At 50.6% G+C, this 27,689-nt stretch overlaps 1 protein-coding gene and 1 long non-coding RNA gene across 6 annotated transcripts in view; one reads left to right on the top strand and one right to left on the bottom strand.

Annotated features, from left to right (window-relative positions):
• Nucleotides 1-10,563, bottom strand: part of KY (kyphoscoliosis peptidase) — a 32,591-nt gene extending 22,028 nt beyond the window's left edge. The window contains exons 1-4 of one of the 5 annotated variants that reach the window (XM_085587627.1): nucleotides 10,445-10,560; nucleotides 10,210-10,311; nucleotides 4,646-4,695; nucleotides 3,564-3,620 (exon numbers count right to left, since the gene is read on the bottom strand). In XM_085587627.1, coding sequence (XP_085443753.1) covers nucleotides 3,564-3,620; nucleotides 4,646-4,695; nucleotides 10,210-10,311; nucleotides 10,445-10,479 — 244 coding nt within the window. In that variant the 5' untranslated portion in view covers nucleotides 10,480-10,560. Of the gene's footprint in view, nucleotides 1-3,563; nucleotides 3,621-4,645; nucleotides 4,696-10,209; nucleotides 10,312-10,444 lie in introns of all 5 variants that reach the window. The other 4 variants (XM_085587628.1, XM_085587629.1, XM_085587630.1 and 1 more) reach the window with 4 other exon arrangements.
• LOC146766594 (uncharacterized) lies at nucleotides 1,246-27,669 on the top strand. The gene is made up of 4 exons (XR_014957297.1): nucleotides 1,246-2,434; nucleotides 2,755-2,880; nucleotides 4,941-6,528; nucleotides 15,155-27,669. It is a non-coding gene; the product is annotated as an uncharacterized LOC146766594 (long non-coding RNA).
• Nucleotides 27,670-27,689: the final 20 nt, after the last annotated feature.

Below are 27,689 nucleotides of genomic sequence, written 5' to 3'. Positions count from 1 at the left end.
CATCCCAGCCTTAGGCTGGCTTTGTTCACCAGCCAGGAGTTGGGTGTTTTCATTGCACTTTCCACCCAGACTCCCAAAGTCCCTCTCCTCCTCAGAATGTCTCATTCAGAGCTCATTATTGTGTGTGTGTTTGCAGATATATTTGAAGTCTGGGGTTTGTTTTGTTTTTTCCCAGTCATTGCTTTGCATTTGCAGACATTGAATCTCAGCTCCTCTTTCTTCTCCCAGCTGCAAATGCACTGTGGAGGGCTGGGATGCATCCGTGTAATTATCCGTGGTGGATAATTACAGCTGCACTCTGGTAAGTTTTAATCTGCTCTCCTGGCCTCCCTGTCCTTTCTCCCTCCCTGCCCTTATTCTCCTGCCTGCATTTTCCAGGCCCAGGCTGCTCAGATGCCTCATTCTGCAGTTCTGCTGTGTCAGCAGCTGTGCTTTTTGATTTAAGACGGCAGCAGAACTTTCCACTGAGCTATAAGCCCATGTATTCAGTTTCCTGGTATCCACACAAGCTAACTGATGGCAGGGGCAGCCCTGCCAGGGAGGTCAAGGACGTGTTTAGATGTCAGGGAGACAATGAGGGCTGGTTCAGAACGGACTCGATGCTGTGACCCCTGGGAGGCACAGCGGGAGTGATGCTGTGCAGGTGAATTCTGCCTCCTGTGGGGAAATACCTGTCCCGCAGGTGGCTGAGCCTCTGGCAGGAGGTCCTGCATTCAGAATGGGACTGCTGGGGATAAAAGACAAGCCTGGCTGCTCCTGGCTCATAACACAGCCCAGCACTCCTTCCATGAGGAACCTGGGGACACCCTGCCTGCAGGGAGCTGTGGGACCTGCTCCCACAGTGAGCAGCGGGGCGTGCTCGGGGTGTGTCGCAGCTTCAGTGCTCCGAGAGAGAACTGCAGATATTTCTGCTATTTTTTTTTTCTACTCTCCCTTTCTTCAGTGACAAAAGACATTGCTGTGACCACTGCTGTTTTGTTCCTCCAAGACAAGCTCTGGAAGCAGCTGGAGATGCAGCAGGTGTTTTGCTATGGTTTTTTACAAACAACAAACACCCCAAGGATTCCCCGGGGCAGAGAGCTGCAGGAGGGGCCGTGTGTCCTCGGTGGTGCTGGCAGGGAGTTCCTCTTTCCCTGGCAGCTGCTGTGCAGTGCCCCAGTCCCCAGCGCTGCCCGAGGCAGGGGCAAGGAAGGGCTGCTGGCAGGGCTGTGGCCACCAAAGGCTGCCAGGCTCTCCAGAGCCATCCTGACTTGTCTGGCCGAGCACAGATCACTGACCTGCTGCTTGGCTTGGGGTTTGCTGCTGGCCTTGCTGGATCAGGAGAGGGGTCCTGGCTTGGCTGCACGCAGCCATTAGACATGAATCCTTGAATAATCTTCCTTTGAAGTGGGGGCCTGTGTGACCCTGCAGAGGGTTTAGGGCTTTTTTGTTAAGGTGTCCTGATAACCTGCATTATTAGCTGTGCCCTTGGGGATGTGCTTTATTGTCCAGCACTCCCCACAAAGCTGTCCCTTGACACGTGGGGGTGAGGTGTGACACCAAATGCATCAAGATGGGCAGATGAAAACACGTAGGAGAAGAAATGAAGGGGGAGAGGGAAACACACTCTATTTCCTTTTACCAGCATTAAAGGTGAAGGAGGTTTCTCCCCCAGAGCAGATTGGCTTTGTGGACATACTTCTCCTCCAAAATTCTGGCTTTTGTACTGTGCAAGACTGGGGGAGATTGCATAGCTGTTCTTTCCAAGAATCCCCCAGAATACCCAGGCTGGGTTATTTTTTCCCCTGGAAGGCTATTTCTGGTTTATTCAGGAGGGAGTCTTACCCCTTCTAATTAAACAAGCAGCATGGCATATCCTGGGAGATGCAGAAAATACTTTTTCTGCATTTTATCAACATGTCTGTGCTGCAAGAATGAGCAGAAGCCCTTCTTGGTGACCCAATGGACAAAAGAGTTATCTCGACTGCCCAGCCAGCCTGGTATTCTCTAATACAATGGCAAAGAAAAATGGAAGGCAACTTTGGAGGAAATACCTGGAGCTCAGTGTGAGTCGTGGTGTTTGAAGGGAAGTGGACATAGTAGGAATCATTCCTTCTGGAGTGACAGGGACCCTGCAGGGCTGAACCTCCAAACCTTCCTTCCTGAGACACCCTAAGAATGGGGCTGTTGTTCCTTGGGAGCTTGGCCTGCAGGAGGACAGGCTTCTTGGCTGTGTTTATCTGGGCTGGAGCTGAAGGACCTGAGTGGTCATTTAGGGGCAAGATCATGGAACAGCCCTCACTGGGGTTATTTCTTCTCTACCTGAGGTGCCAGGATGCTGTGGAGGGAGCTGGATGCTCTCATGGTGATCCTGGACACCTGAGCTATTGGATGAGCTGAGGACACAACGCTGGCAACAGAAACAAATTCAGCACTGACCTGGAGAAGTGTAGAGGTAACTGGCTCTTGTTTTTGAGAAGTTCTCTCCATATTTGCTGCAGTGTCAGGAGTAAGAGTCAAACAGTTGGATTTTGCTGCAAGTCTTCTGTTTGAAGAAGTACCCCTGGTGTTTCTTTGGGCACCCCTCTGAGCTATGGCTACCAAAACATCATCTCAAGTGCTCTTCAGTGCAGAATCTGGTGCTTGTCAGGATGGGATGAGGTGTGACAATGCCAAAAGGAGACACATATATTTAATTCAGAGTGAGTCAGGCTGGGTTTTGCTGCCTTTGGGCATCCCTGGACCTGAAACCCTGCTGATTCTGTGTGTTCTCAGGACTGGAGTAACACAAAGGAGGTTTGTTGTGTCCCTCACAACATGTGAAACTGGCTGGCAGGAAGAATGTGTCCCCAGGGGAAACTGGACTATTTCTTCTGCACATTTTTGGCTAAGGCCCTGGAGGTATGGATGAAATCCTTATTTTCTGCATCTCCTGCCTTCCTTGAGGGCTACACCTTCTCTCAGGTTGCTGTTACTGCCATTCCCACCTAAAATCCCAACACCAGAGTGGTGTGCTCTACTCCTGCTGCCCTGCCATGGGGGTGCTGGGGTATTTGATATGGGCTGGAGTATGAAACACCCGCCAGGTATGGGCTGCTTGCACACTTACAGGCTGTGGGAGAACCCCAAAACACCAAATCATTTTGTACCTGCCAAACCTTCCAAAAATTCTTTTATCAGGTACCAATACCTTCCAAAAAAACCTGCCAAAAACACCTTTGCCAGGAATTTTGCCACCAGCTGGGAAGAGCCATTTGGCTTGTTCCACAGGTCAAAGCCCCTGGGTGTCTGATGTGCTGCTCCTCCAGCAGCCTGGGGGTGCATCAAGGGGAATCAGAGCCCCTCTCAGTTCCTTCTGCTGAACCTGGCAGCTTGAGCTCCCACATGGACATTGCACCCAGCTGGGATCAGCATTCCAGAGTTGCCATGGAGATGCCTGATGGGCATCTCTAACTTTTCAGAAACCTGTCAGGATGCCAGGGCATCCTAAGCAACATTAATGATGCTGAAATACATTCCTTCTGCTCCAGGAGGCCCAAAAGTAGTCAGGGAAGGCTTCTCCCTTTGGGAGGGAATGAGCTCACCTGTGGAGCTGAGCTGCCTGTCTTCTTCAGTCACTGCTCCCATCTCCATGTGAACTGCTGGGAATAGGAGAAAATATTATTGGACTTTTTTCTGGACCAGCTGCCCAGAAACCCCATTATGCTTTTTGCTCTGCATGCACAGGGCCAGGAAGCTGAGTGCTGAAGGGCACAGCAGGTCTGTGCTGTGGTGTGCACTGTGCTCTGTGTGGAGAAAGGGAAAGTTGTCCATAAAGAACTGGGAGAAAAAGAGGAAGAAAGCAGTCAGCTGCACAGTACATTGGCCTGAGTACCAGAGCCACACCCAAAGGGTTAAAGCAGCCCAGGAAGCCTAAGGGGATCCCTCAGGATGCCTCTCGAACATCTCCAGTAATGAGTTTTCACTCCTGTACTTTCATTATCATCATCCCATTGTCCCCCTTAGCTCTGCAGCGCATTATTCCTGTCATTGAGGCAGCTGCAAGGACAGCGCTGTTCCCTCAGCATTCCTCTTGGAAACATGATGGGCTCAGCCTCAGGGCAGGAGTGTGCATTGGCTGTTACCCCAGGAGTGATGCTCTGCTTTGCCTCTCTCTCCCTGGCCCCTTCAGATTGCCCCCAGAAGTCCCAGGTTTGTCACAGTGCCCAGCAGAGCCTGGAATTTGGTTATTTTCTGTCTTTCTAGAAATATTTTATAACTTCATGGGACTGGTTGCCCAGAGAGGCTGTGGCTGTTCCACTACTGGAAGTGCTCAAAGCCAGGTTGGACAGTGGTCTAGTGGAAGGTGTCCCTGCCCATGGCATCACAAAACATGCCCTAATTCTATGAAAATTTATTAGTTCCTTGGAAGCTGGGGAACTAGGGTGATGCCAGTGGCAATTTGCTATTACATCCACCATACAACACCACTTGGAGTTTATCCCTCCTGATTGATAGAATTGGAGAACGTTCTTTTTCTTTTTCCCAAGATCTCCCAAAAGTGGAAAAGCAGAAGAGGTAAAGCCATGTCCTCCATGAATCCTAGAGTGCTCTACTTAAGGTCACATTTTTAAGTACCAGTGTCACCTGATCTGTCACTCCAGTGCTGGTCTCACAGCTGACTTACTGAGGTCATTGGCTTTATTGTCATCCTCACTTGCACAGCCTGGGCAGAGCCTGCAAGGAAAACATGGCTGTCACTTCTCAGTGCTTGAGTGACCAAGCTGCAGACCTGCAAGGGAATGGTTCTCCCTCAAACCTGTGCTTTGCTTCTTGCACTGGATAACTCATGGGGACATCCATTGGTGACATGCACATGGCAGCTCCTTCTTCCCTGCCCTTGCTCAGGTTGTGTTTGGAGCTGGTGCCTCTGGGCTGAGGGCATGGGTTGCCCTCCTGATCTGTGCTGCTTTCTGCTCCAGGCTTATTCAAGCTCATAAAACTCAACCCAAAGAGCCAAGGAAATATGGAGCGGTCCTCATTCAGTGAGGGAATACCCTGGAGAGGCAAAGCATCTTTATCACTCTAAAAGCACTCCTTAAATAAGCAGCCACAAGAAAGGTAAGAGAAGAGCTCCTGGATGTTAGGTGTGGGGGTTGTGCTTGTTGTGTTTGGTGTTTGGACACCCCAGTAGAGTCTGGAGTTCTGTGGATGCTGTTGCCAGCACAGCTCCTCTCCAAACAACCCTGCAGCCCTTCCCATCGGTGGTTGAATGCCAGTGCTGGGGGCAAACCCAGGCACCAGCTCTTTGTCTCTCCACACAGGGTCAGATGACAGCTCCCCCCACCCGCCCATTGTTGTTGTTATTTATTTGTGTCCGCAGTGCCTGGGAACATCCCCCGGGGCAGGGAGCCTTTCTCACTAACTGTGGACACAGCACAGGTCAGGACATGCAGAGCCAAAGGAGTAAATGCTGAGTGTCACTGCAGTGACACCCCTGTCCTCAGCTGTGCCAGCATGGAGGCAGCACCCAGCCAGCACCCTGCCTGCCTGCCTTCTGGTTCATTTGGTGACCCAAAATCATAGAATCACAGAATTCTTTAGGTTGGAAAAGACCTTCAGGATCATCAAGTCCAACCTCTGCCTGATCCATCCCCTGGTCAACCAGAACAGAGCACTGAGTGCCACCTTCAGTCATTCCTCAAACACCTCCAGGGATGGTGACTCCACCACCATCCCACCAACAGTGGAACTGGCAGTTCCTTGTGTGGAACAAGCAGAGCTTTGGTGGGCAGCATGGTCCCACTGCCTCTCACTGCAGGGATCTCTGGGCAAAGCAGGGCTGTACACAAAGTCCCGTTTGGTGAAAGCAACAGGTCTCCAATTTAGCAGGAATTGGTTCCCTGGGTTTTGCTTCTTGACCTCAGCTGTCCTAATTAGCTGGCTCCCCTTACAGTGTTTTTCAACTGTACAGAGATGAGCCAAGGACACATGAACGTAACATGATCCAGGAAGATTCCCTGAGTGCCAGGAAGTTGGAGCGCGGCTGCCTCTGCTCTTTATGGCCGTGCTCACTGCTCGGGGCTCCTGGAGCAGGGTTTGGAGCTGTTTGGCTCTCATGTGCTCAGGGCTATGTTGGTGCTGCAGTAACTCCCTGGTGCACCCCTGAGCCCCCACTGTGCCCTGCCATGGGGGCTCTCATGCCATTGCCCAAGGTGACCACTGCTCTTGGCCAGAACCCTCCTAGTTTACTGGTGAGGGTGCAAGGGCAGGGAAGCACCAAGGGGTGCATGCAGCCAATACCTGCACATGGCTTCTCTCCCTGCAGCCTGGCAGCAGGAGCTGACTCCAGGCCCATGTCCCCAGCCTGTGAGGTGGTGGCCAGGCACAGGACCTGCTTCCTGCCATTGCCACCCCTTCCCTGCTCTTTTCTGCAGCCCAGGAACCCTGTTGTATCCTGCTGTGTCCCTTCTGCTCCTTGTGCCCTTGTCTGAGGAGCAAACAGGGCAGCGGCTCCTTCCTGGGAGCTCTGGGCAGCAGGATGAACCTGCACAACTACAGCCACCACAGGTAGGTCATTCCTGGGTGATTGTGGCTTTTGAGGATTTGCCTGAAGCGCTGTGATCCTTCTGCCATCCACCTTTCCTTAAGGCTCTTTTTTCTTGCCAAATGCTGCCCACGGCTACCCCAGTCTGCTGCTCACCCTGGAGCGGGAGCAGGATCCTCCACAGCAGATGGTGATGCTGGGAGGGCGCTGTGGTTTTGGCGACCGTTCAGCGCTGACCCCTGCCACTGCCAGCAGCTGCTGTGGCCTTGTCCCCGGGGCGCAGTGTCCTGCCCGGCCCGGGAGGCCCAGGTGGCCTCGGCGGGCCCCGTGTGCGGCGAGGAGCCGGGGCCGGCGGCGGCCACAGGCCAAATGGCTCTGGCCATCTGCTCCGTGCCGTGCCAGGCCGGCGGCTGCTCCGGGCAGCGTCCGTGCCACGGGGCGCGGGCAGCGCCGTAACCGGAGCCGCAGGGCTCGCACAGGAGCTGACTCTGGCTTTTTGGCTCTGCCTCGTGTGTGTTTATCTGGACGTGCAAACAGAGCCCTGGCTGAGCTGGCTGGCTGCTCCAGGCTGAGCCGGTGTCTCTTGTCCCCGTGCCCAGGGCCGTGGGGAGTGGCCGGCAGGGCAGCGAGGGCTGCTGAACGTGGGCAGCGGATTTGGGGGCGTTCTGTGCCTCTTTGCAGTCCAGAGCGGTGGTGTTGGGGGTCTCTGCCTGCTTGTGGCACCAGGTAATGCCAAAGGCCAGGAGCCATGAGGCACCTTGGGATGGGGGAGAGCAGGAGCAGAGCCTGTCCTCTCTCTCTTGGGAGCAGCAGCGATTGCTCGGTCAGAAACTGGACTTTTATCTAAAGTACACACCTTGGCTATGCAGAGGAAAAGCAGGAGAGGGCTTTTTTCAGCACTATAGAGCAGCTGACAAACACCTGACTCTACATTTTTCATTTGAGCCAACCAAACGAATGCAGCCCAAGGCACGGCTTTCTCTGAGTTGGGGTTTGGTTTTTCAGGGGAGTCTGTTACCAAAGGCAGAAATGTGTCAAAAGGATTGAATGAGCACTGCTGGAGTATTGTGTGCCCATGGACATGGCACAGCATGGGGCTGTGCTTTAGGACCTCAGAATTTGGGAATTTTCTAATAGTCTGTCTTTGAATTTCAGTCTTTGGCTTTCCTTGTAACCTATAAAATGCATAAGGCCACTCCTAACCCCTTGTGAGCCAATCTGGACAAACCTCAGGATTCCCTTAATGCTGGTTTGGGTCAGAGTGAACCTCAAAGGGAAACTCATTTAATTTGAGCCTAAAAATGTGTCAAGAATTGCCTTAAAAGGAAGGATTATCAAAATAAGGCAACATGAAAAAGAACTGCTTGAAAATATACCAGCACTTATGATAACCGAATTTAGGGGACCAGGAATATAAATGTGGGAAGAAATGGGTGGTGGAGGCTCCCTGTAACATTCCCTAATACTAAAGAGGTCTTTTAGTTCCATCCAAAAAGCACAGCAAGAGTAAAAGAAAAAGAAACCTGAATCTAGTTGACTTAAAGGTCATGAGACTTAGCATTGGGATATTTGAGGTCTTGTGATTTTTTAAATGTTAAAACTGCAATGCCTGTGCTGGGAGATTCACTGCCACAATCACCAGCTCTGACCCAGGGATTTGAGCTGCTTCTGCCCTGCTTTAGTGGGGGTTTGATGGTGGAGTTACCAAGTTACCTGTAGGAAAGGTCTTTCATAAGATGTCCATGAGAAAATATCAAATGGGATTTTTTTTCCTAATTCCTATAACTTTTCTGCTGTTTTCTGACCAGCCCCAAAAGTGTTTAGTTATTTAGGATTTTGGCAGCTGAAGCCACCATTGCACCATTTTTTTTTTGTCCTCAGGGATCTCAGCACACCTTGATGAGGTCACCTGAGCCCCTGCCCAAGTCTCAGAGAGTGAGGACCGAGATCTGAGGGTGCAGAGCTGAGGTTAGAGGCACATTTCTCTGTAGCATATGACTTTCTGAGGCTGCCTCTCCTTTCTCTAGCCCTGAATTTTACCCACACATCATCTGGAAGCTGTTGGTTGAAATATTTCATGCTCAGTTTATATGTAACGCTCAGCAAGTGTATAGGGCAGCTCTTAAAAGGTCAAGTTTATATAAATCTATAATGCAGTGTATAAAATAGATAATAAATTCAGGACCCCTGTAAAACATGGAAAGGTTTTTTAGGGTAACCCATTTTAATGCTAAGTTGGGGGAGGCCTGCACCTGATCACCCTCATTGGGAAGAATTCCTTCCCAATATCCCATCTAACCCTGCCCTCTGGCAGTGGGAAGACATTCCTTGTGTCCTGTCACTCCATCCCTTGTCCAAAGTCCTTATACAACTATTCTGGAGCCCCCTTAGGCACTGGAAGGGACTTGCAGGTGTCCCTGGAGCTTTCTCTTCTCCAGGTGAACACCCCCAGCTCTCCCAGCATGGCTCCAAAGCACAGGGGCTCCAAATTCCACTGGATCCTCCTCATATCCTTTTCATGTTGTGGACACCAGAGCTGGACACAGCACTGCAGGTGGGGTCTTACCTGAGTAGAACAGAGTGGCAGAATCACCCTCCTCAACATATTGTCCTCAAGCCCTCTCCCATCTCTCCCTTTCCTGGAAATGGCTCCAACATACACCAATCAGCCACCAGCAGATTGTCTCCTCAGCAGCTCTTACCCTGGGCTGGATCCCTGCCTGGGATGGGGGTTTTCCCTCCTGGAGTTCCTCAGTGTACACAAGATAAGGAAGTGTACACAAGATAGGAGGTACTGTTATGGCCTGAGCAGAAGGGCTGTGATTCACAGAGCCAGTGACATCCCCGGGCCAGTGACACCCTTGGGCTGGATGGTCCCTGATTGACTTCCTTCTGGGAAAAGACATCCTCAGTAACTCAGCTTACTGAGAAGCAAATAGTGATGATTCAGTATTGCTGTACATAACTTAAGTGAGGTGAATTCTTGCTCTGCACTTAAATACAGTGAGGCAGGTGCTCAGCTGCTGGAGTCACGTCTGCTCAGAGCAGATTAGTCCCCGTAGGGCAGCAGAGCTGTGGTATTTACACTGTGGTTTACAAACCCGTGGTGCCTCCATGCCAGGAAGCCTCTCCGGTGATTGCCCACACTCTGCTCAGTGCCTGCCAGTCCCTTCCCCACGCAAACACCTCATTAATTCCCATGCTTTTAAGGAAATGAAGCCATACAGAAATATGCCACCGGTAACAAATTACATGGTACTGATGCCACCGATTAATGCTGCAGGAAATAATACTCTATTTCAGATGCTGAATGGTTTTATTTTCCTCCTAAATTAATTTGCCACTGTACAATAAATCACAGAATGAATCACAGAAGCATTTGGATTGGAAGGGACCTTAAAGATCATCCAGTTCCAACCCCCCTGTAATGGGCAGGGACAAAAATGCTGTTCTGTCTGCAAGATGCTAAAATAACATGCAGACATTGTCTGAAGGGCTAGAAAGGAGCCTCATTTTTCCCTCTCTAGTTTTCACTCTCTGAGAGCAAATAAGTGGGTAAGTCTGCAGTACCAGGGATGCCCCAGTGCTTCCAGCCTCCAGCACACCTCCCATCCCAGTGCTCCCACCTCACCTATAGGTCCTGCAATATTTCTAAAATCCAGTGGCTGCCAAGACACCATCAGTCCCTCTGGGTTTATCATTACCTCCTTGCCCAGGTAATGCAGAAGCTGTGGAAGTTTCCCATGCTGGTAAGGATGCAAGCAAGGCCTTCTGGTACTCTGTCAAGTTGGTTGAAGCTTTGCTTTCTGTGGAGTGGATGAGTTATGGGAAAAGGAGGAAATGAGATTAAATACTTAGCCTGACAGGCTGATCTTTGCACCTGCTAGGTCAAGCGTCTTTATAATTTACGGAAGCCCATAAAGGAGAAGGTCCCTCTACCTTGCCAGGTGTGGTGGTTTTGAAGGAATGTCCATGTGTGAATGCACCAAGAAATACCCAAACGTGCAGGTGCCATGGAGCACAGAGAGATAACAAGGAAATGAGCTGGGGCAGAAAGTGAAAGGAAAAGGAAAAGCAGGATTGGAAAGCAGAGAGCTGGGTGGTGGCACCTGGGCAGAAAGAGGTGTTTAATGGCATGGGCTGCCTAGAAAGTTCTCTTGGGTAATCACCAAGGTCTTCTGTGGATTCCAGGAGCAGTGATTAGTTTAAACACCAAATTAATCTCACTTAAATTAGGCCTCAGAGTTGGAAGGCAACATTGGTTTAGCAGGGCTGGCATGCAGGGTGTAGCCCACCTCTGTCTGCAAAGATTAGCTCAAAAATAGCCGGGCTATCATTGTCAATATTTTTAATTCTTTATACATTATTTAAAACCTTTCTAAGTGTATGATTAACCAAAACTAGCATCCTAAGACATTTACCTCTCTTGCTGGGTTGCAGTGTGGCTCTGATTGGTGCCAGGCAGTGTGTGGGGAGATGAGGAGGTGCTGCCATTGTCTTTGTAAGGCCATCAAAAGTGGTCTCAGGCCATCAGCCAGGGAAACATCTCAATGCCAGGGACAACGAGGCCAAGACCAGAGACTTCCAGCGAATCAGCAGGGAGGGAGAGCAAGCAGGGTGAACAACTCTTTAGCAGGAGCTGCTGCATCCACAGCTCCAGGTGGTGCAGGCAGTGCTGCAGGTGAGGACAGGTCACATTCCAGGACATTGGGCACATGAGCTGCGAGTCCAAAGGCAGAAGAATTCAGTTGAGAGAATGTGAAATTAAGACTGCTACTGACCTAAACCAAGCTCTGTGAGTCCAAAGGCAGCCACTTGTATGATGTGTTTTAAAACTGGTGTCATGCAGCAGCTCTGTAAGTTCTTATGTGGCGCTTTCCCCTCTTCCCAGTCTTAGTGCTCTATCTTGCCAAGACATAGAATTAGTTAAAAAGAGATTTTCTTTAACCCCACAGACTCTTACCTGGAGAGGATACCCATCAGCCAGGTGTGTTCTCTAACAGCCCTGCAAGTTAGGACTTTGACCTAACTCTTGGCAGCTCAGCTGTCTGGAAGGAGTGATGCAGTGATGTTGGGGTGCTCCACCTGGCTACCCAAACACCAGTGTGGGTAATGGGAAATCACTTTGACGATGTGGAAAATCTGGGCATTATTGAGAAATTAAATCAGTCTCCAGCTGGATTAATTCATTGCTAGTAGCTGGAAAAATTAATTAAGTGAAGATCTGTATCAATCTTGGTGACTTTCTGTAAAGCTGTAAAGTATGAACATTATCCATGGCAAACTGCTACAACAGGAGCTCAGGCTCGGACCAGTGGGAGGTTTTGTGTGCTGGGTTACTGCAGCCCTGGAGCCTGCTGGGAAGGGACTGGGAGGGATGTTCTGGCTTCCAGCCTCTCTGCCAAGGTTGGCAGGATGTTCATATGGGTTCCCCGTAGCCAGCCAGGATGTCCCTGCACTTGTGCCAGTAAAGCGGAGTGGCACCGTGGGTGTGCCTTGCTCCTGTCATTCCTCACATGTTGTCCTGAGCGTGAAGCTGGACATTTAAATCCCCAGCATCCCAAATACCAGCTTCAGGATGAGGCTTTCAGAAAATAAAGCCTGATGAGTTGAGCTCTGACTTTAGGACTGCAGTGAACACAATGGAAATCTATTAGGCACCCTGCAAGGGAATAATTTCCCAGCTTGTACTGGAAAGAGTTGAAGAGATGAAGTCTGAATTTGGGCTAGAGGTATAAAAAATGCACAGGTTAAACTGGCTTTTTGTACATGGCAAGAGATGAGTATCTGAAAGTTAAACTGGCCTTGGCTAGTGTTGAGTGGGGTTATCTGTGCTGGCCATAAATCGAACCAAGATGGCTTAATTGCTCCTTCGCAGTAAATAAAGCTCTAACTGAGATGTCTGCTCTATAATATAGAGGGGATCTCCCAGGCTATGGAGGATGATAGATAGCCAGAGAAATCCATTTGGAGGCTCTTTGGGATCGATAAGCAGTTAAGGGAGCGGCGGGAGGATGACATTGCCTGTCTTTGTGCACGGGCACCACAGGGAGGCTGGGCTGTAAAACATGCGAAGGGCAGGGCTCGGGCTCAGAGCCATTGGCTTTATGGTGGCTTCAGGTGTGATTCTGGACACCTGATGTTTGAATACAGAGAGGTAAGAGCAGCCTGTACACCGGAGTAAAAGGTTCCTGATGCCACAGTGATGGGCTGAGCCATCAGGTTTATTAATACTGTGAGGGCTCCATGGCTCAGAGGGCCCCCAGGGCCAGCCCAGCTTGCAGGTAACCAGCCCTGGGGCTGCCTTATTTGGGCTGGAGCAAACCCCCTGTCACAGCGGAGGGAGCTCAGAGGCTCAGAGCTGGTTTCAGCTGAAGGCTCTGAAGAGGTGCTTCGGTGGGGCAGCAGCTCCATCCAGCTCTGTTGGAAGAATCCCTTCCACTCACTCACTGCTGGTGGAATGGTGTGTGTTCCTGGAGTTTTCCTGTGCTGTTTCCCCCATTCCTGGGGCAGTCAGAATGTGCCATTGACCATGGGAAATGTAAATGGCAATGAGCAGTTCATCCCTAATAATTTACCTTGGAATGCTGTTGTGCAGAAGGGAGATGAATTGGCACTTAGCTTCCAGCACCCGCCCTCCTGCCTTTGAAAATGGAAAAATTGTCTTCAAGAGGCAGTACTCCCCAACTGGCCTGTGTTTAATCATTAATTCTCCTGTGCTGGGGGACTGCAACAGGAGCTGGCCTAAGCTGCTGCCCCTCCAGCCCCAGTCTGACTGGGATTCAGAACAGACCAGGAAAACCCCAATCTTTTCTGCAGTGGTTGTGTTTAGTGACCCACAGGTGCTTCACCTAGCATCATTTTCCCTTGGGCACACACTCCTTCCTCATCCAGGAATGCAAAATGCTGGAATCTGTGGGTGATACCAAACTCCCACTGGCCCCAGGAGAAATTAGACACCCTTCCATCCTCTGAATGATTTCCTGTCCTTTTGGAAAAAGGAAAGTTCTCCCTGATGGTTCTGGAGCAGATGCACTCAGCACCACTGTTTGCCAGCAAATGCTTGGGAAGTGCTGGGGGTTGGTCATGCTGTGCAAAATGATATATTACATTTTACCTCATGAGTACATGAGAAAATGGCCTGGCTCACAATACTTTTGGAACGACATGAGGATGTGAGGCTCTTCAGAGCTGATTTGCTTGGCCTTTTTTAATTTGCTGTCCTTGAGCCAATTTTCTTAAGTGGCACTGAGTGTACCCCCATGCAAAGTCCAGACTCATAAAGATGGAGCTGCATGACGTGTTCAGTGCATGAGGGCACTGTCATCTTCTGCCTTGATTTTTTCCAGCAGAAGCTTTGTGATCCAGTCACAGGAATGTTAATTATAATGATTTTTTTGGGGGGGAAAGTGGGGCAAACCCCTGCTAAAAGCTTGTGGACCCATGATGTTCAAGCTGGGCAAACCTAATGGGACAGTTTGAAATACGAGTCCAAACTTGGCTGGGTATTTTTGCTGAAAGGATATTATATGTATTTGAGCAAGTAGCGCCATAATTCTCCAAAAAGTGTGGAAGTATGGAGAAACCCACAAAGTGTAGGAGCAGAAACTCCCTTAGCCACCCCCCTGGCTAAAATGATCCAATTGGTTCTAAAATTGTGGACAGGGAGTGGGGCTGGGTGCAAATGTGCCTCATTTCCTCAGGGAGGCCGGCTGCAAAAACTTCCTTGCAAAAAGAAGGTACCTGTTTTGCTCTTTACCATCAGGAATGTTTTCCCCCTTGTGATATCTATTAAAATGAAACTTTAACTGTTTAAATTGATCCTGCCCTTACCTCTGTGGCCTTATTTAGATGTGCCTGCTGCCTTGCATCCCGTCCTTGCTCCCTTCCTGTGCCAGCCCTGTCACACTGGCATGGAGTGTCAGGATATTGCACATGTACAGGTGGTGCTTCCAAAGGCATCTGTGGGGACAGACACTTGGATCCAGGCTGTCAACATGGACATCACTGCCTGTCCCATGGGAGCATCAGGCTGCCTTCCCTGGAATAGAACATGTTCACAGCATCATTCTCCAGCACTCTCCTGCCAAAATCCCTTTGCCCTCATCCCTTCTCTGCTCTGGCCTCAGGATTATGGTTCTTTTCCCCCAGAAATAACAAATCCCTGAGCTTGGAAGCATTGCATGGACACGTGTGAGCTGTGGGAGGGATGGCAGCTTTATTCTTCGCTTTGGCCACACCATCAGATGTGCTGGGGGAACTGAAAAGCCTGGGCAGGGGCATTGCTGAGACTTGCAGCCATGCAGGAACTGCTGTCCAAATTCAAGATGTTCTCTGTATTTATTTTTCTGTCTGGCTACATTTGGTGACAGCAAATGACCCGTGGTTTTGGGCAGCCGGGGTCTGTGCTACATATTTTTGTTCATCTGTCCCTCCCTGCCAGGTGCTGAAGTCAGACAAGTGGCCCCGGCTGGTGCCAGCTCTGGTTGCTCACACTGGGATTAGCACGTAAACTGGTTCGCTCCCCCTCTGGAGGCTGAGCAGGACCTTCTCTCTTACCCTCCTGCTGCAGTGAAAGATGTCTGTGACTTTGCTTTTGACTTTCTGCAAGAGGTTGTTGTAAGAAAAGGCTTCTCCTGGTTTTTACAGGTGTTTCTGCACCCTGGGTGAATGAGCATGAATGCCTCGTGGTACTCCCTGTCTCAGCTTGGTCTTGTTCTCGACTCTTAAGTTGGACACCAAGAGGGATTAAGGGGAAATGTCAGACATGGGGATCTCCAGGAAATCAAGGAGTAATCTCCAAGTGCTGGGAGACCAAAGAAAGCAAATCCTACATGAGACGGTGAACACAACTGGACTGCTTACAAGTGAAGCTCTTGTGGTTGGTTGCTCTTTTCTGCAGCCTTTGCCCAGGACTCTACAAGTAAAATTAAAATCAGCTGAAAAAATACAGGAGAGAGGAACTGGGCAGATGATGAAGTAAGACAGTAAAACCAATACAGAGATCCTGGGCCACCTCATCAAATAGCAGGAGCTGGCGTAGGGGTATTGATTTCAGCAGAGCTATGCCAGTTTATGCAAGTTAGGACTTTGACCTAACTCACAGTAATAAAGATATCCAAATGCTGGAAACCTTCCAGGGAAACTGTCTCCTTGGAACACATTGATTATTGATGTATATACATATTGATACACACATATTAACACTAAAATCCCACACTAAAGGCAAGTTACAGCTCAATTTCACCATGCCAGGTGGTTACCTGCACAACCTGCCAGAGCGAGGTGTTGTCCTTGGCAGGACCAAACGTCATTGCTGTTCTCTGGTGCTCAGGGAAACTTGATCTTTGCTCTTCCCGTCACCCAGAGCGTGACTGGGAGGTGGCCAGGGGGGTGAGATGTGGGATTTCTGTGAACCTGCCGGGGAACAGGCGTGAGGGGGTAGCCAGGGCGGGAGCATGGCCGCAGGGGGAATGTGCAGACTCAGTCCTTCCTTTGAGAAGCTGGGGCAGTGCTGCTGCCAGGGGGGCTCCTTTTGGGGTCCCTGGGCTGTAACCCTGCCCACCTGCTGCTCAGCAGTGCTGGATCTCATTGCAGGGAGCAGTGCTGGGCAGAGCCTGCCTCTGGCTCACTGGGGGACCCCAGTGAGGAGATACTGGTTGTGCTGGTCCTGCCTGGGGTGCCTGTGGGTGCTGTGCCCTTCATCCACACCCCAACTACCTCTTCAGGGCATCCCAGGAGGTGCTGTCCTTCAGTTAGGACCTGTGAGCCACCTGCACATTCCAGGACCGTCCTCTGAAGCCTACTCAGGTTTGGCTGCCAGAAAAATAAAGTCAGGTCTAAAGCTCTAGGCTTCCCATGCTTCCAACAGGTCCTTGTGAGTGCTGAGCAGGATGCTTAGAAGCCACTCGAGTGGGAATGGCTTGCTTCCATACGCTGTTACACCTGTTTTGAACAGGCTTCTTGTGACTTTTTACACAAAGCCCTCTCACCTTGGAGCAAAGTGACTGCTTAGGTCTAATTTCTTTCAATGGGACTTCAGCATGTGCTCAAGTACTTTGCTGATTTGGTGCCCCAGTCATTAGCTTTACAGTTGATTACTCAAGTGGATTTTAGGTGAGGAAATGGGAGTGCTAACATCCAGTAGGAAGAGTTGAGCCAGCACTCAGGCTTAAATTGAAACCAGCCTCAAGGCTGGCCTGTCAGGAGTGTTGGTCAGCACTGAGTTCCAGTGTTGTTCCCATGTTTTCCTGAATCACCCAGGTGTCCTCTGGCCCAAGGGAGCACCTGGACAGTGCCTGGTCCTGGCAGCATCCTCCCCCGGCTCCACTGAACAGTTTAATGGTGTTTGGCAGCTCTAAAATCATGGTCTAAGCGGCTTCCCCCACAGCAGAGAGGAGAATGCCACGGAGCTGATTGCATACACTGGAGGAGCTGATTACCTTCTGGTGTCACAGATCATCAGAAATGCAAACAACCTGCACAGTAAATATACATTTAGGGCAGATCAGCAGTGTGTGCATGCTCTCAGGCCCTCACCAATTACACAAATTGGTACGTTTTGCTCATCGCACCGGCGGATTTGGATGTAATATATCATAGAAAAATCAGCGGCTCACAGCTAAGGTTGTCTGTTGTGCCGTGCCTCTCAACTTTTGGTTGTTTTTTTAGAAAAAAGGTAAATTGATTATTTAAGATGTACATTTATGAAGTTTGTAAAATTGCAGGCACAGGTAGGGGTGGAGTGTGTCAGCATCAAGGTGCTGTCTGGCCTTGAAATAGTGGCATTATCCCCATTCCCAGGCTCTGGCATGTGTTGTGCTGGCTCAGTGGTGCTGAGGGGAAACAAAAGATTTTTTCTTTATTTGATGGATGATTTGCAATCAGCTGTGGGGGCTTGGATTCTGGCAAGATGACAACATTCAATGCAAATGGGGAAAAAGTGTGTTTTTATCCCAGCATCCCCAATTCAGTCTGGCCTGTTGCTGCAGCCTCCGGCTGCCAGCCACATGGCCTGGAGCAGCAAACCAAAGCAAACCCTGTGTTTTATCCCTTTGAAGGGGCTTGGCCACACTCTGCAAGATTTTTCCAAGTTATTTAACTAAATGCAATACTGAATAGCCTCAAAAGGGGTATTCTGCTTCAAACATACATACAAACCTGCATGGTTGTACTGACCTTTGAGAAAACCAAACTCACATGAAAATCAGCTAATCTGAAATGAAGGCTTGATTTTGTCATTGCAGAAGAGGCTGGGAAGTGTTACTTTGCTCAGGTTTATCTCTTCTCCCTCTCCCAGGTCTTGCTCTGGTGTGTGGTACTGTCTCCACACCCTGCCGGTGGGAGCATCGCACCTGCAATCTGGAGATAACCTTTGTGCCTCCAGCTGTGTCTGCCCATCCAGCCCGGGAGATCTTCTTCCCTGTTTCTTCCTTTGGCATTCAGGATCACTGCTGTCTGTGCTGGCGTGACCCAAGCACGCCCGGGGGCGTGGAGACTCCCAAAGATTAAACACTGTGTTTTGAGCTGGTGTTAAACACACTTCATTATAAATCTCCATTTTCTGGGGATGTGCTTGTCTGATAGACAAAGACGTGCATCTCATCCCACGGAGCTCTGTTGTAACTCTGGGGGCTTTTTAGGGAGCTTGTGAGACTCAGGGGGGGCTTTGACACCGCGTTTGCTCCCCCTGGGAGTGCTCCCATCTCCACACTGGGTGCAGAGCCCTTCCCAGCACAGTGGCTCAGCTCTGCAGGCAGCAAGAGGTAAACAAAACACCGAAGAGAAAGGAGGTGGGAGATGAAAAGAAACTTTGATGAAAGAAATGAAAGGGCAGTGAAGGGAAGGGGGTGTAGCATGATGTCACCAGGATATGCTTGAAACTCCTGGAGGGAAAGTGGGAGCCATACGGTGGGAGAGTTGCTGGTTTGAAGGAAATGCTGATGGACGGGGACAGTGAAGGTGCTGGTGGCAGCCCTGTGGCTGCCTGGCCACAGCCACAGTGTGGAGCAGTTTAAGTTGGGAACATGTCATGATCCATCAACCCAACCCAGTCAGAGACTCACAGGATGATTTGGATTGGGAAGGACCTTGAAAATAATCTCAGACTTTCTTGCTATAGGTAGGGACACCTTCCACTAGATCAGGTTGTTCCAAGCCCTGTCCGACCTGGCCTTCAACACTTCCAGGGATAGTGCAGCCACAGCCTCCCCTCCTCCTGACTTTGAAGGATTATCCTCAGCTCAGAAAGAGCTCCTCCTGATGCAGCAGGAGAGCTTTCACCTGGTATCTGAGAGTTGTCACCTGGTGAGGAAGAGCTGGACATGGAATAATAGGGAGAGGTGGTGCCCATTCCTGTGGGTGCTCCCCAGCAAGGCTCTCCAGCTGCAGAGGAGCCCTGCTAGGAAGAAATGAGTCTCAGTTGCCATGTGGCTGCAGGATAAAGAGGGGTCCAGGTGTGCTGCAGGAGGTTGAGTAGTTGAAGTGATGCTTATCGTCCCCTCTGGCAAAGTAGGGGCCTTTTGTTCCTTCCGCCAGAGTAGTGGTTGGAGTTGGCCATCTGCTCCACTGCCCTGAGCCTGAGTGAAGTGTCTGATCCATCAGCGAGCTCTTGGGATGTCGTAGCCTACCTTTGATGGGAGATGTCCTCTGCCAGGTGAGCATTTGTTCTCTTTGCCCAACACAATTCTAGACTTGTTACCTGCCCTTTGCTTCCATCCATTTCAGGGAGTGATCTGGTATTGGTGCACAGTGGACCCATCCACTTGTCTGTGCTTGTGCTGTGAGCCTGGAGCTCTGAGAACACACCTAGAAATGTAATCTAAAAATAACGAGATTAATGATCCCCACTGAAAGTCAGACTTTAGCTTTCCTAGACAGCAGGATGGAAATTGTAATGGGAACTTTTTTTTCCAGTGGGCAGGAATTCTTGTTTCTAGCTAACCAAGACTGAGCTGTAACCCAGCCCGAAGACAGCTTGCCACAGCCTCATTTGTGGAAAATCCACCTTTTTGGTCAATATTTAGCTTCTGGCACACAGCAGAGCAGTGGCTCTGAGGGATGCTGGCCCATGATATCCTGGTGATGCTCAAGGAAGCATGTCCCTGGGAAGAGGTCTCTACCTTGTCCTGTCAGACCTGCTGCCCTTCCCTGCCTGGCTGGGGAAAGCAGGAGGATTTCTGCTGCTTTCCTCTTTTGGTTTTTATCTTTTTGGACCAGATGAAGGTAAGGACTCTCTTTCCTGCTCTGCACAAGGGAGTCTGGATATGCTTCCTTCCATCCCTCCAGTTCACTTGCCTTAGTTCTTGTTGGTGTCTCACATTGTCTAGAAACCTGTTATTCACTAGGAACGTGAAGATTTATGCAGGACAATGTCAGATTCTGTGTAATAAATTCACCAAGAGGTTTTTGTTTTTTTTTTTACATTACCAGCAACTTGTAACCTCTGTAAAATCAGTAATGATTTAGCTGTAAAGGGTTTGCTGTAGCGTCCTTCAGACGTGAAATGAGCAAATGACATTGGAGGCTGGCAAAGTGAAATGGGGATTCATTCCTTTTCCCAGAACGGGGCTCACTTGTGGACAAATTGGCACAAGACCTGAAGATATTAAATGGGCAAAGCAAGCTTTGGAAATTAATCATTTCCTATTAACGAGGAAGGTTCTGCACTTCTGCATGCCTGCAGGGAAGGAGAGCAGTGGAGGGAGGATGTGTGCCAGTCCCTGCAAATGTTTAGGTCACCTATGGTGTGTAGAGAGCATCTTGTGTCCAAGCCACCGGGTCTTTCCCCGAGTTCCATTGCTTTTCTGGCTCGGGCTTTATTTCTTTCCAGCGGCAGCTGCCGGTGAGGAGCCCCAGTGCTGCCGGCTGCTGACCTCCAGAGGTTGGTGGGGGTAAACCGCAGCCACCTGCGTGGCCAGAGGGGCCTCGGGGTGCTGGTCCCCAGCCCAGGCAGCAGCAAAAGGGGGTGTCTGGCCCCAGCCCTGGTTGATGAGTGAGGAAAGGAGATGGATGGTTTGGGTGAAGCCTTGAGCAGCTCTCCTCACTCGGGTGCTCCCCGAATTTGTACCAGCCAGGAGCTGTTCCCCAGTCTGAGGGGTTCATGCAGATCCATGGCCAAATCTGGCCGCTGTTGCTCAGGCTTGGGGATCTCGGGGTGTGCTCAGACTGTAGGAGTGGGGACAGACCCTCCCAGTAACCTGTGCTTGGGTGTGTTGTTGGAGACTCACCTCAAATGCTGCTCTGTGAGATGGTCCTGCTGAGGAGCTGCTTCCTCTGTCCATGCCCTGGAGCTGGGATGAGCTGTGGCATACATGGGAGAAATGCCAGCAGAGAGGCATATGTGTTCAGGCTTCATTAGGACAATTTCCTCTGTAATTGGAGAGCTGCCTTGCTGCTGCACTACCCATTCCTGGTGAGGACTGTCACTGTCCCCAGCTGGCTGCAGCAATCCCAAGTGCAAAGCTGGCAGAGAGATGGAGAGCACAGGATGCTGCTCAGGTGGGGATTGTCCTTATGACCACAATGAAACAATCTGGTCACAAATGATGGTCTTACACGAACTGTAATAACTCATGACAGTTAAATTTCAGAATTACCTCTGAATAAGTTTCAAGTTTTGGCTGAAAGATCTCTTTAAGCTTTTTTTTTTTTTTAATCCAAATTCAGATTTTCCTGTTGGTTTTCTGTAAATTGGTATTTCTAAATGGAAATAATTTGATGTCCTTATTAACTTTATAAAAATAGAAATACAGGTAACAATTAAAAGCTTTTTTTGCAGACCCTGATCAAAAGTCTTTGCGGGCTTTGATCAAAAAGGTCTGATTTTGGTTAAAAAAAAGCTGTTGCTGTGTTTCTTCTTCCTCCACCTGTATTACCCCCTCTGTTCTCCTCCTGCTTCCACTTAGACAAAAAGAAATAACATTTCCACAGGCTCAGTCCGCATCAAAGAGTCGCTTACTTAAAGGGAGGAAGAATATAGTGATGTTTCACTGCCTGTTTTGGATTCTGTGAAGGAATTTCATCCCCTCCCAGTTGCCACATCTCTGGCATCCCTCCCAGATCCGAACTCTCTGGAGGACGAAGGCAGAATTATCTCTGAGCTTTGCAGCTGCCAGATGTTAACCGATGAAACAGCAGCCTTGCTGCTTCCCTCTTCACTCCGGGTAAACCTCTGCCTGCCTGCCCTGTTTGAAATGCAAAACTCCCTCAAATCCCTCTTGAAGGGTTCTTGATGTCTCCTGCCAATCAAGCCTGGCGAGGACTCCCTTTATCCCTCTTTCAGCAGGCTGCTTTAAGAATTGCACTTGTGTGTGGCTCTGCGGAGTGCCTGGGCATCCTGAGCTGTGTGCAGAGGGCTGGGAGCTGAGGCTGGGGCACTTATCCTATCCCTGGAAGTTATCTGTCCTCCTTCCTGTAAGAAAACAATCTTCCTCCCCTCCCTGGATGGAGATTCATGGAACCACAGCTAGGAATGTGCAGGTCACTGGCAGGCTTATCACAGAATCACTGAGGTTGGAAAACACCTCCAGGATCATTGAGTTCAAGCTGTGATGGATCCCCACCTTGTCACCCAGCCCAGAGCTCTGAGTGCCATGTCCAGGAGTCTCGTAGACACCTCCAGGGATGGGGACTCCAAATGTCCCTGCACAGCACTTTCCAATGCCTGCCCATCCTTACAGTGAAGAAATTCCTCTAATGTCCAGCCTGAGCCTTCCCTGGCACAGCTTGAAGCTGTTTCCTCTTGTCCTGTCCCTTGTTCCCTGGGACCAGAGCCTGGCTCCACCCTGCTGAGTTGTAGAGAGTGAGAAGGTCCCCTCTGGGCCTCCTTTTCTCCAGACTGAGCCTCCCCAGCTCCCTCAGCTGCTCTTCATATGACTGTGAGCCCCTGTCAGAGCAGGAGGTTGTGCATGATGGGAGGCAGGATGTGGCATCTCGTGGTCTTGGCAGCTGATCCCTTGGGAGTGACTGTGGGAAGGGCTGGCTGGATATTGCCAGCTGCCCTGTGGTACCTGTGATCCCTGTTCAGAGGGGCCCAGGGTCACTACTGGGGCAGTTCACGTGTGTCCCTGGGTTACTGAAGCAGTAGCTTGGTAAAGACCTGGTTGGGAGGCAGGTTTCTCTTGCAAGCAGTGAAATGATCACGGCAGAACTCGCTGTGTGAGGTTTGGTGTGTGCAGAGAGGCCAGGGGGGTGCAGCAGGTCCTTCTGGCCATCGCCTCCTGTGTCTGTGAGACTGATGATCAATGCAGAGACATTCACTGGCTTGTATGTGTGACTAGCAGGTTTAGGGCCTTGAATGTTCCTGGATTTGTTCCTTTTACCTGGGAAAAACTGCTGTTAGTGCCCTGGTGATGCCAGCAGTACCAGGCACTTGTGTGCTCTGTGTAAGGGTGCAGGGTACATGCTCTTGCCCTTGAGTGCAATCATCCATGTAATTACCCTGTGAGCGATAGCATTGGGGGGAAAAATCATATTATCTTTATGATAGTGTTCATGGGACCACTGATCAAGGTGACAATTGGAAATTCATCACGATAAAGCAGGAAAAAATGGCAAGTTTCCTGTGCATGAGGTGAGCACCTGACCCAAGCCAGCTTTTTGCACTCTGATGTGTGATTTCAGTAGGAAAATATCTGAATGGGACCCCAAAGCAGTGGATATGGAATGGGCTGGACCATTCTCCCTCTTCCCTCCTTCTTTGGATGGACTTGAACCTTAAAAACTTCCCATCCTTTGTGTGCTTCCAGATATGGGAACACAGCTCAGACTGCAACAAACCAAATGCTGAGAAAAAGTGAAACTCTTGTGGCAGGTTCCCCTCCCTGCTATTTTTTTTTTAAGCTTCCAAAGATAAATTGCATTTCGCTTCAAGATAATGAAATTTCCTTGGAGAAGCGACATATTTTTCTGTAGCTTTTGCATTTGGAACATGAGGAGAGTTTTTATTTTAAATCTCCATTGAAAGTGTTTGTCTGTCTATATTTTGCTTTCTTCCTTGTGAATGTTCTGACTTCACAGAGCTAGCAGGGACTCAGAGATTGAGTGTTTCTGTCACTTATTATAGCTTGCCTTGGCATAAAATTTAATCTTTGGATTTTTTTTTTCTCTCCTAAAGAAATGGAAGTTGAAGCTAGATTAGAAACAGATAAAAAGATGCCATCCATCCTCAGACAAAGGAGTTTTTGTTTTTCTCTTGCATTTGCCTTTGTTAATCCTCTGCCTTCAAAGGGAACAAAGAGATCCTTCCACCTGGAGATCCTGGGAAGAAAAGGAAAACGAGGAGAAAGTGGCACAGCTGATCTGTGCTTGTGTTGTCCCACAGCTGGTGGGTCTGCTGGGACTTGCAACTGCCCTGAAAAAAGCAGTTAAGAGGAAAAGCCAGGTAGCAGAAATTGCAGCATCTATGAATTAAAGTGAATTCTTCCTCTCCTAAAGGAACTTATTGATCTTTATCTGTCTTTCCTGTCCTTTGCTAGAGGAGCAGGTGCCTTCCCTGCCTCCTTCCCCATCTCTGTGTCAGGGTGGAGGGGAGGGTGTGGCATGACCATCGCCTTACATGGTGCTTGGTGTCACACTGAGCTGCCTGAACACTCATCCCATCAGTGACTAATATGTTCTCAGGCACTGAGAGGCTCGAGGCACTTGGCACTTGACTATCTCCTATTTTGGAGCATAATAAACAGAATATTCCACCAGCAGAACCTGCAATTTATCTTTCCATACTGTGTGAGGAGTTACTCCATGGCCTGGCTCAGGCTGCATCTCTTGCCCAGGGAATTAATAGACTCTTCCATACCCCACTCCCTCTGTTCTCACTCTGGTTTCCAAATTAACCTTCATCTCACCTACTTTTTCTTCATGTCTCACTTCAATTTAGTCCTCAAATTGTTCACATGACAAAGGAGTTGTCCTTCCTACAGCTTCTTCTGCTCTGATAAGACACCTGAATTTTCTGTGAATGCCTGGAGAGGACAATAACTTCTCTCCCTCCCTCTTTCCCTTCAGCTTCCTGATGGTATTTAAGCCCAGAAGTCTCCCTGAAGTTATTTCCCCTGGGAGAACAGTAAGCAGTTTGGGTTGCACTGTGCCAAGTGGCTGAGTTGTGCCTTGAATACACTGAACGTTTAATGCTGCTAATTAATGTTATTACATCATATTACATTTATTTGGACTTGCAGGAAGGGGTTCAACTGCGCAGGAGGTGCTGCAGGGGCTGGATGCTGCTTGCCAGCATTGCCCTTGTTACCTGTCTTACCTGGCTCTTGTTACATGGTACACAACAGACAAGTCTGGAATGCTGGAATATTGAAGGGACCTGCCTCTCTTATCAGGGAGAGGATTTACCAGCTCCTCAGGCTTTGGCTTTTAGGAGGATGCTGTAGGTGCAGGCTTTTCCTCTACAATTAATGCACATGCAATCTGCTGGGAGCAGCCTGTGCTGCCTTGGCAGGATTAGGGATGCAGGAGCAGTGCTCCTGCGCTGTGTGAAAAGCTTCCTGCCCTCCCTGCAGGCCTGGCCTCGGCTTGGAAAATAAACCGGGAGTGTCACGGCTGCTTTAGCTCTGTGCTTGTCCTGGCTGGGGAGGCTCAGCATCCTCTGCCAGCTCTGCTGCTCTGTGAGGCTGATGCAGGGGAGGTTTGTTTGACCTTTATCCTGCTCTGAGCCGCTCCTACGTTAGTGAGTGGCTCATAGGATTCTCCTGCCACCAAGGGCACCATCCCAGTGAGCTCCCAGTCTGAGCTGGGTGGTAGCTCTGGTGCAGGGCAGGAGCCTTGGTCACCCCCCACCTACTGTCACAGGAGATGTCAGGCTCCCAGAGTGTGGGCTCGCTGCTGCCACCAGATGCACCAGGATGGCCTGGTGGGATTCATGTTTGTGCTTCAGCTGGTCCTGTCACAGCCAGCGTGGTGGGGACGAACGGGGACTGGTGCAGGCTGTGACCCTTCTGCTCTCAAAGGTGGCTCTGAGGGTTTTTTGAGAAGGAGATCTGTGCCATGCCATATGACAAATCTTGATGCTTCCTTTCACTGGGATCCCAGATCTTCATCCTCCACAAAGGCCTTGGCATCTCCTGAAGCAGCATCTGAGAACAAAGGCAAAGCTGTTAATTAAGACAGAGCTAATTCTGGCAGCCGACTGCTGCCATCGCAATGTGCTGCGGGCTGTGAGCACGGAGGGACCGGCCGTGCACCCTGGGCACAGCACCACGCAAAGCCCTCCCTCTGTGGGGCTGCTCGTGCTCTGAGCAGGTCTGTGCCCCATGTCCTTCCCTCACAGGGGCCTGATGGGCAGAACTGGAGGTTGCTGGTAGCCCAGAGGGTGGTTTTGCCTTCTATGGGGTGTTTGCCTCCCGCACATGGCTGGCTCACAGAGGAAAATAGAGCGAAATGTGCCCAAAAATCCATCAGGCTTTAATGCCCTTGATGTGCCCTCCAAGGGGATGCTGGTGGGCATTGTCTCTGGGGCAGGTGGTGACAATCCAATGGTGTGCAAGGAAGAGTGGCCCCGTGACAGGATGCTGCCACCTTCCCACTCCCACCCCCAGATGGTACACAGCTTTTTTGGAGATGTGTCCTCCAGGAGAAGCAAAGCCTTGCTGTTAGGAGACTTGGAGCAAGGCTGACAGAACAGAAAACATTTTGAACAAACACAGCTGGCTTTCACCCAGCGCAGCCAACTCTTTGGCCAGCTGAAAAGAAATCAGAAGAATATTGATGTGTTATTCTTTTTTTTACCCTACAGAAATTGTCAGGCTTTTTTTGGTCAAATGTTAGTTTCTGAATGCAAGGTTTTCAGTTGTTAGCTATTATTTGGGAGGAAACCCCCCCTCCCCAGAATGAGGCACTTCTCTGGGTAACTCACAGGCTCAGCTCTTTGCCTCTTGTATTCTCAAACGATTAACATTTTTTTGCTTTGCACATCATGAATATTCTACACTTGAGCTGTTACTGAGTTGTGCTAGATCAGATAAATAACATGGTGTTGCTTTTATGGCAGACTGGATAAAGATGCAAATAATACTGACATTTACTTCACAGTTTTCTTTCTGTGATCCTCTGAGTGAGTAAACTGGATTGCTGAGATATTCATGGGAAGGAAATGAAGAAGGGTTGTCAAGATGAAAGCAAATTTCCTTAAAACTTAGCCAGAAGGTTCTTGGCAATTTTTTCTGTTATTTGCTCAGCTGAATAGGAGCCGCTTGCAAATATATTTTGCACAACCGCAAAAGGAAAACTCTTGTTCCCGTGGCACCTCTGACTGTTTTTTGCACGCTCTTTCCCTGAAAAGCTGACGATTTTGCAGCGTTCGGTGTCTCTGCAGGGTTTCTGGTCCTTCCGTGGCGGCAGGTGTGCGGCCGTGACCGAATGAGCCCGTGCTGCCCGGCGTGCCCGCGCTGTTTTCCCCAACGCTGGGATCCCCGCCGAGGAGGGCCGCGGTCCGCTCGGCTGTCGGGTGGGCAGCGGGGGCTGCTGAGCCCTGCCAAGGCTGACCGGGGCGCTGCGTGGGGTGAGCGGGACCGCGCGAGGGTCCTTCTGGATGGTTCCCTTTGGAGGCTGTGGATGCAGATCGCTCCTGGCTGGGTACCAGGGCACGGCCCCGGGCTGGCAGTGGCGGGGCTGCTGCTGAGCATCGCGGTGTCCCCCGAGCCACGCCGCCGCTCCCGGCTGCCCATGTGGCCGCGGCGCCCGGAGCGATGCCCAGCGAGGGGTGAGGGCGGTGGAGAAGGCAGGAGGCTGAGGGGGCCCGCGTTGTGCCCGACCCCTGCGGCCGCAGTGGCTGAGCCTGAGAGGAGCGGCCCCGCTGAGGGCGGCTGGGCAGCGGGGCCACGTCTGTGGGGCGACGGCTCGCTCCAGATTCCTTTCGTGGGTGAGAGAGGGGAGCGGGATTGCGGCACTGTGATCCCGCCGGCACGTCCCCGCCGCCGTGTCCCCGCCCGCCCCTGCCCGTGTCCCGGCGCTGCGGGCCGCGTCCGCCCCGTCGCGGGTCCCGCTGAGGGGAGACACGGTGAGGGGGGGCGTCCTTTGGCCGCCAGGGGGCGCCGTGCCCCTTCGCACGGGCGCTCGCGGATGGTGGGGGCGTGGCCGAGGCGGGGCGCGGCGCGGGGATTGGCGGGGCGGCGGCGGGGGCGGGGCCGGGCGGGCGCGGGGATTGGCGGGGCGGCGGCGGGGGCGGGGCCGGGCG

Source organism: Lonchura striata, chromosome 9 (genome assembly GCF_050655825.1).
Source record: "Lonchura striata isolate lonStrDom1 chromosome 9, ASM5065582v1, whole genome shotgun sequence".
NCBI classification, from domain to species: domain Eukaryota; kingdom Metazoa; phylum Chordata; class Aves; order Passeriformes; family Estrildidae; genus Lonchura; species Lonchura striata.
The sequence above is the reverse complement of the archived record's forward strand: the minus strand, read 5'-3'. Positions and strand labels throughout refer to the sequence as shown.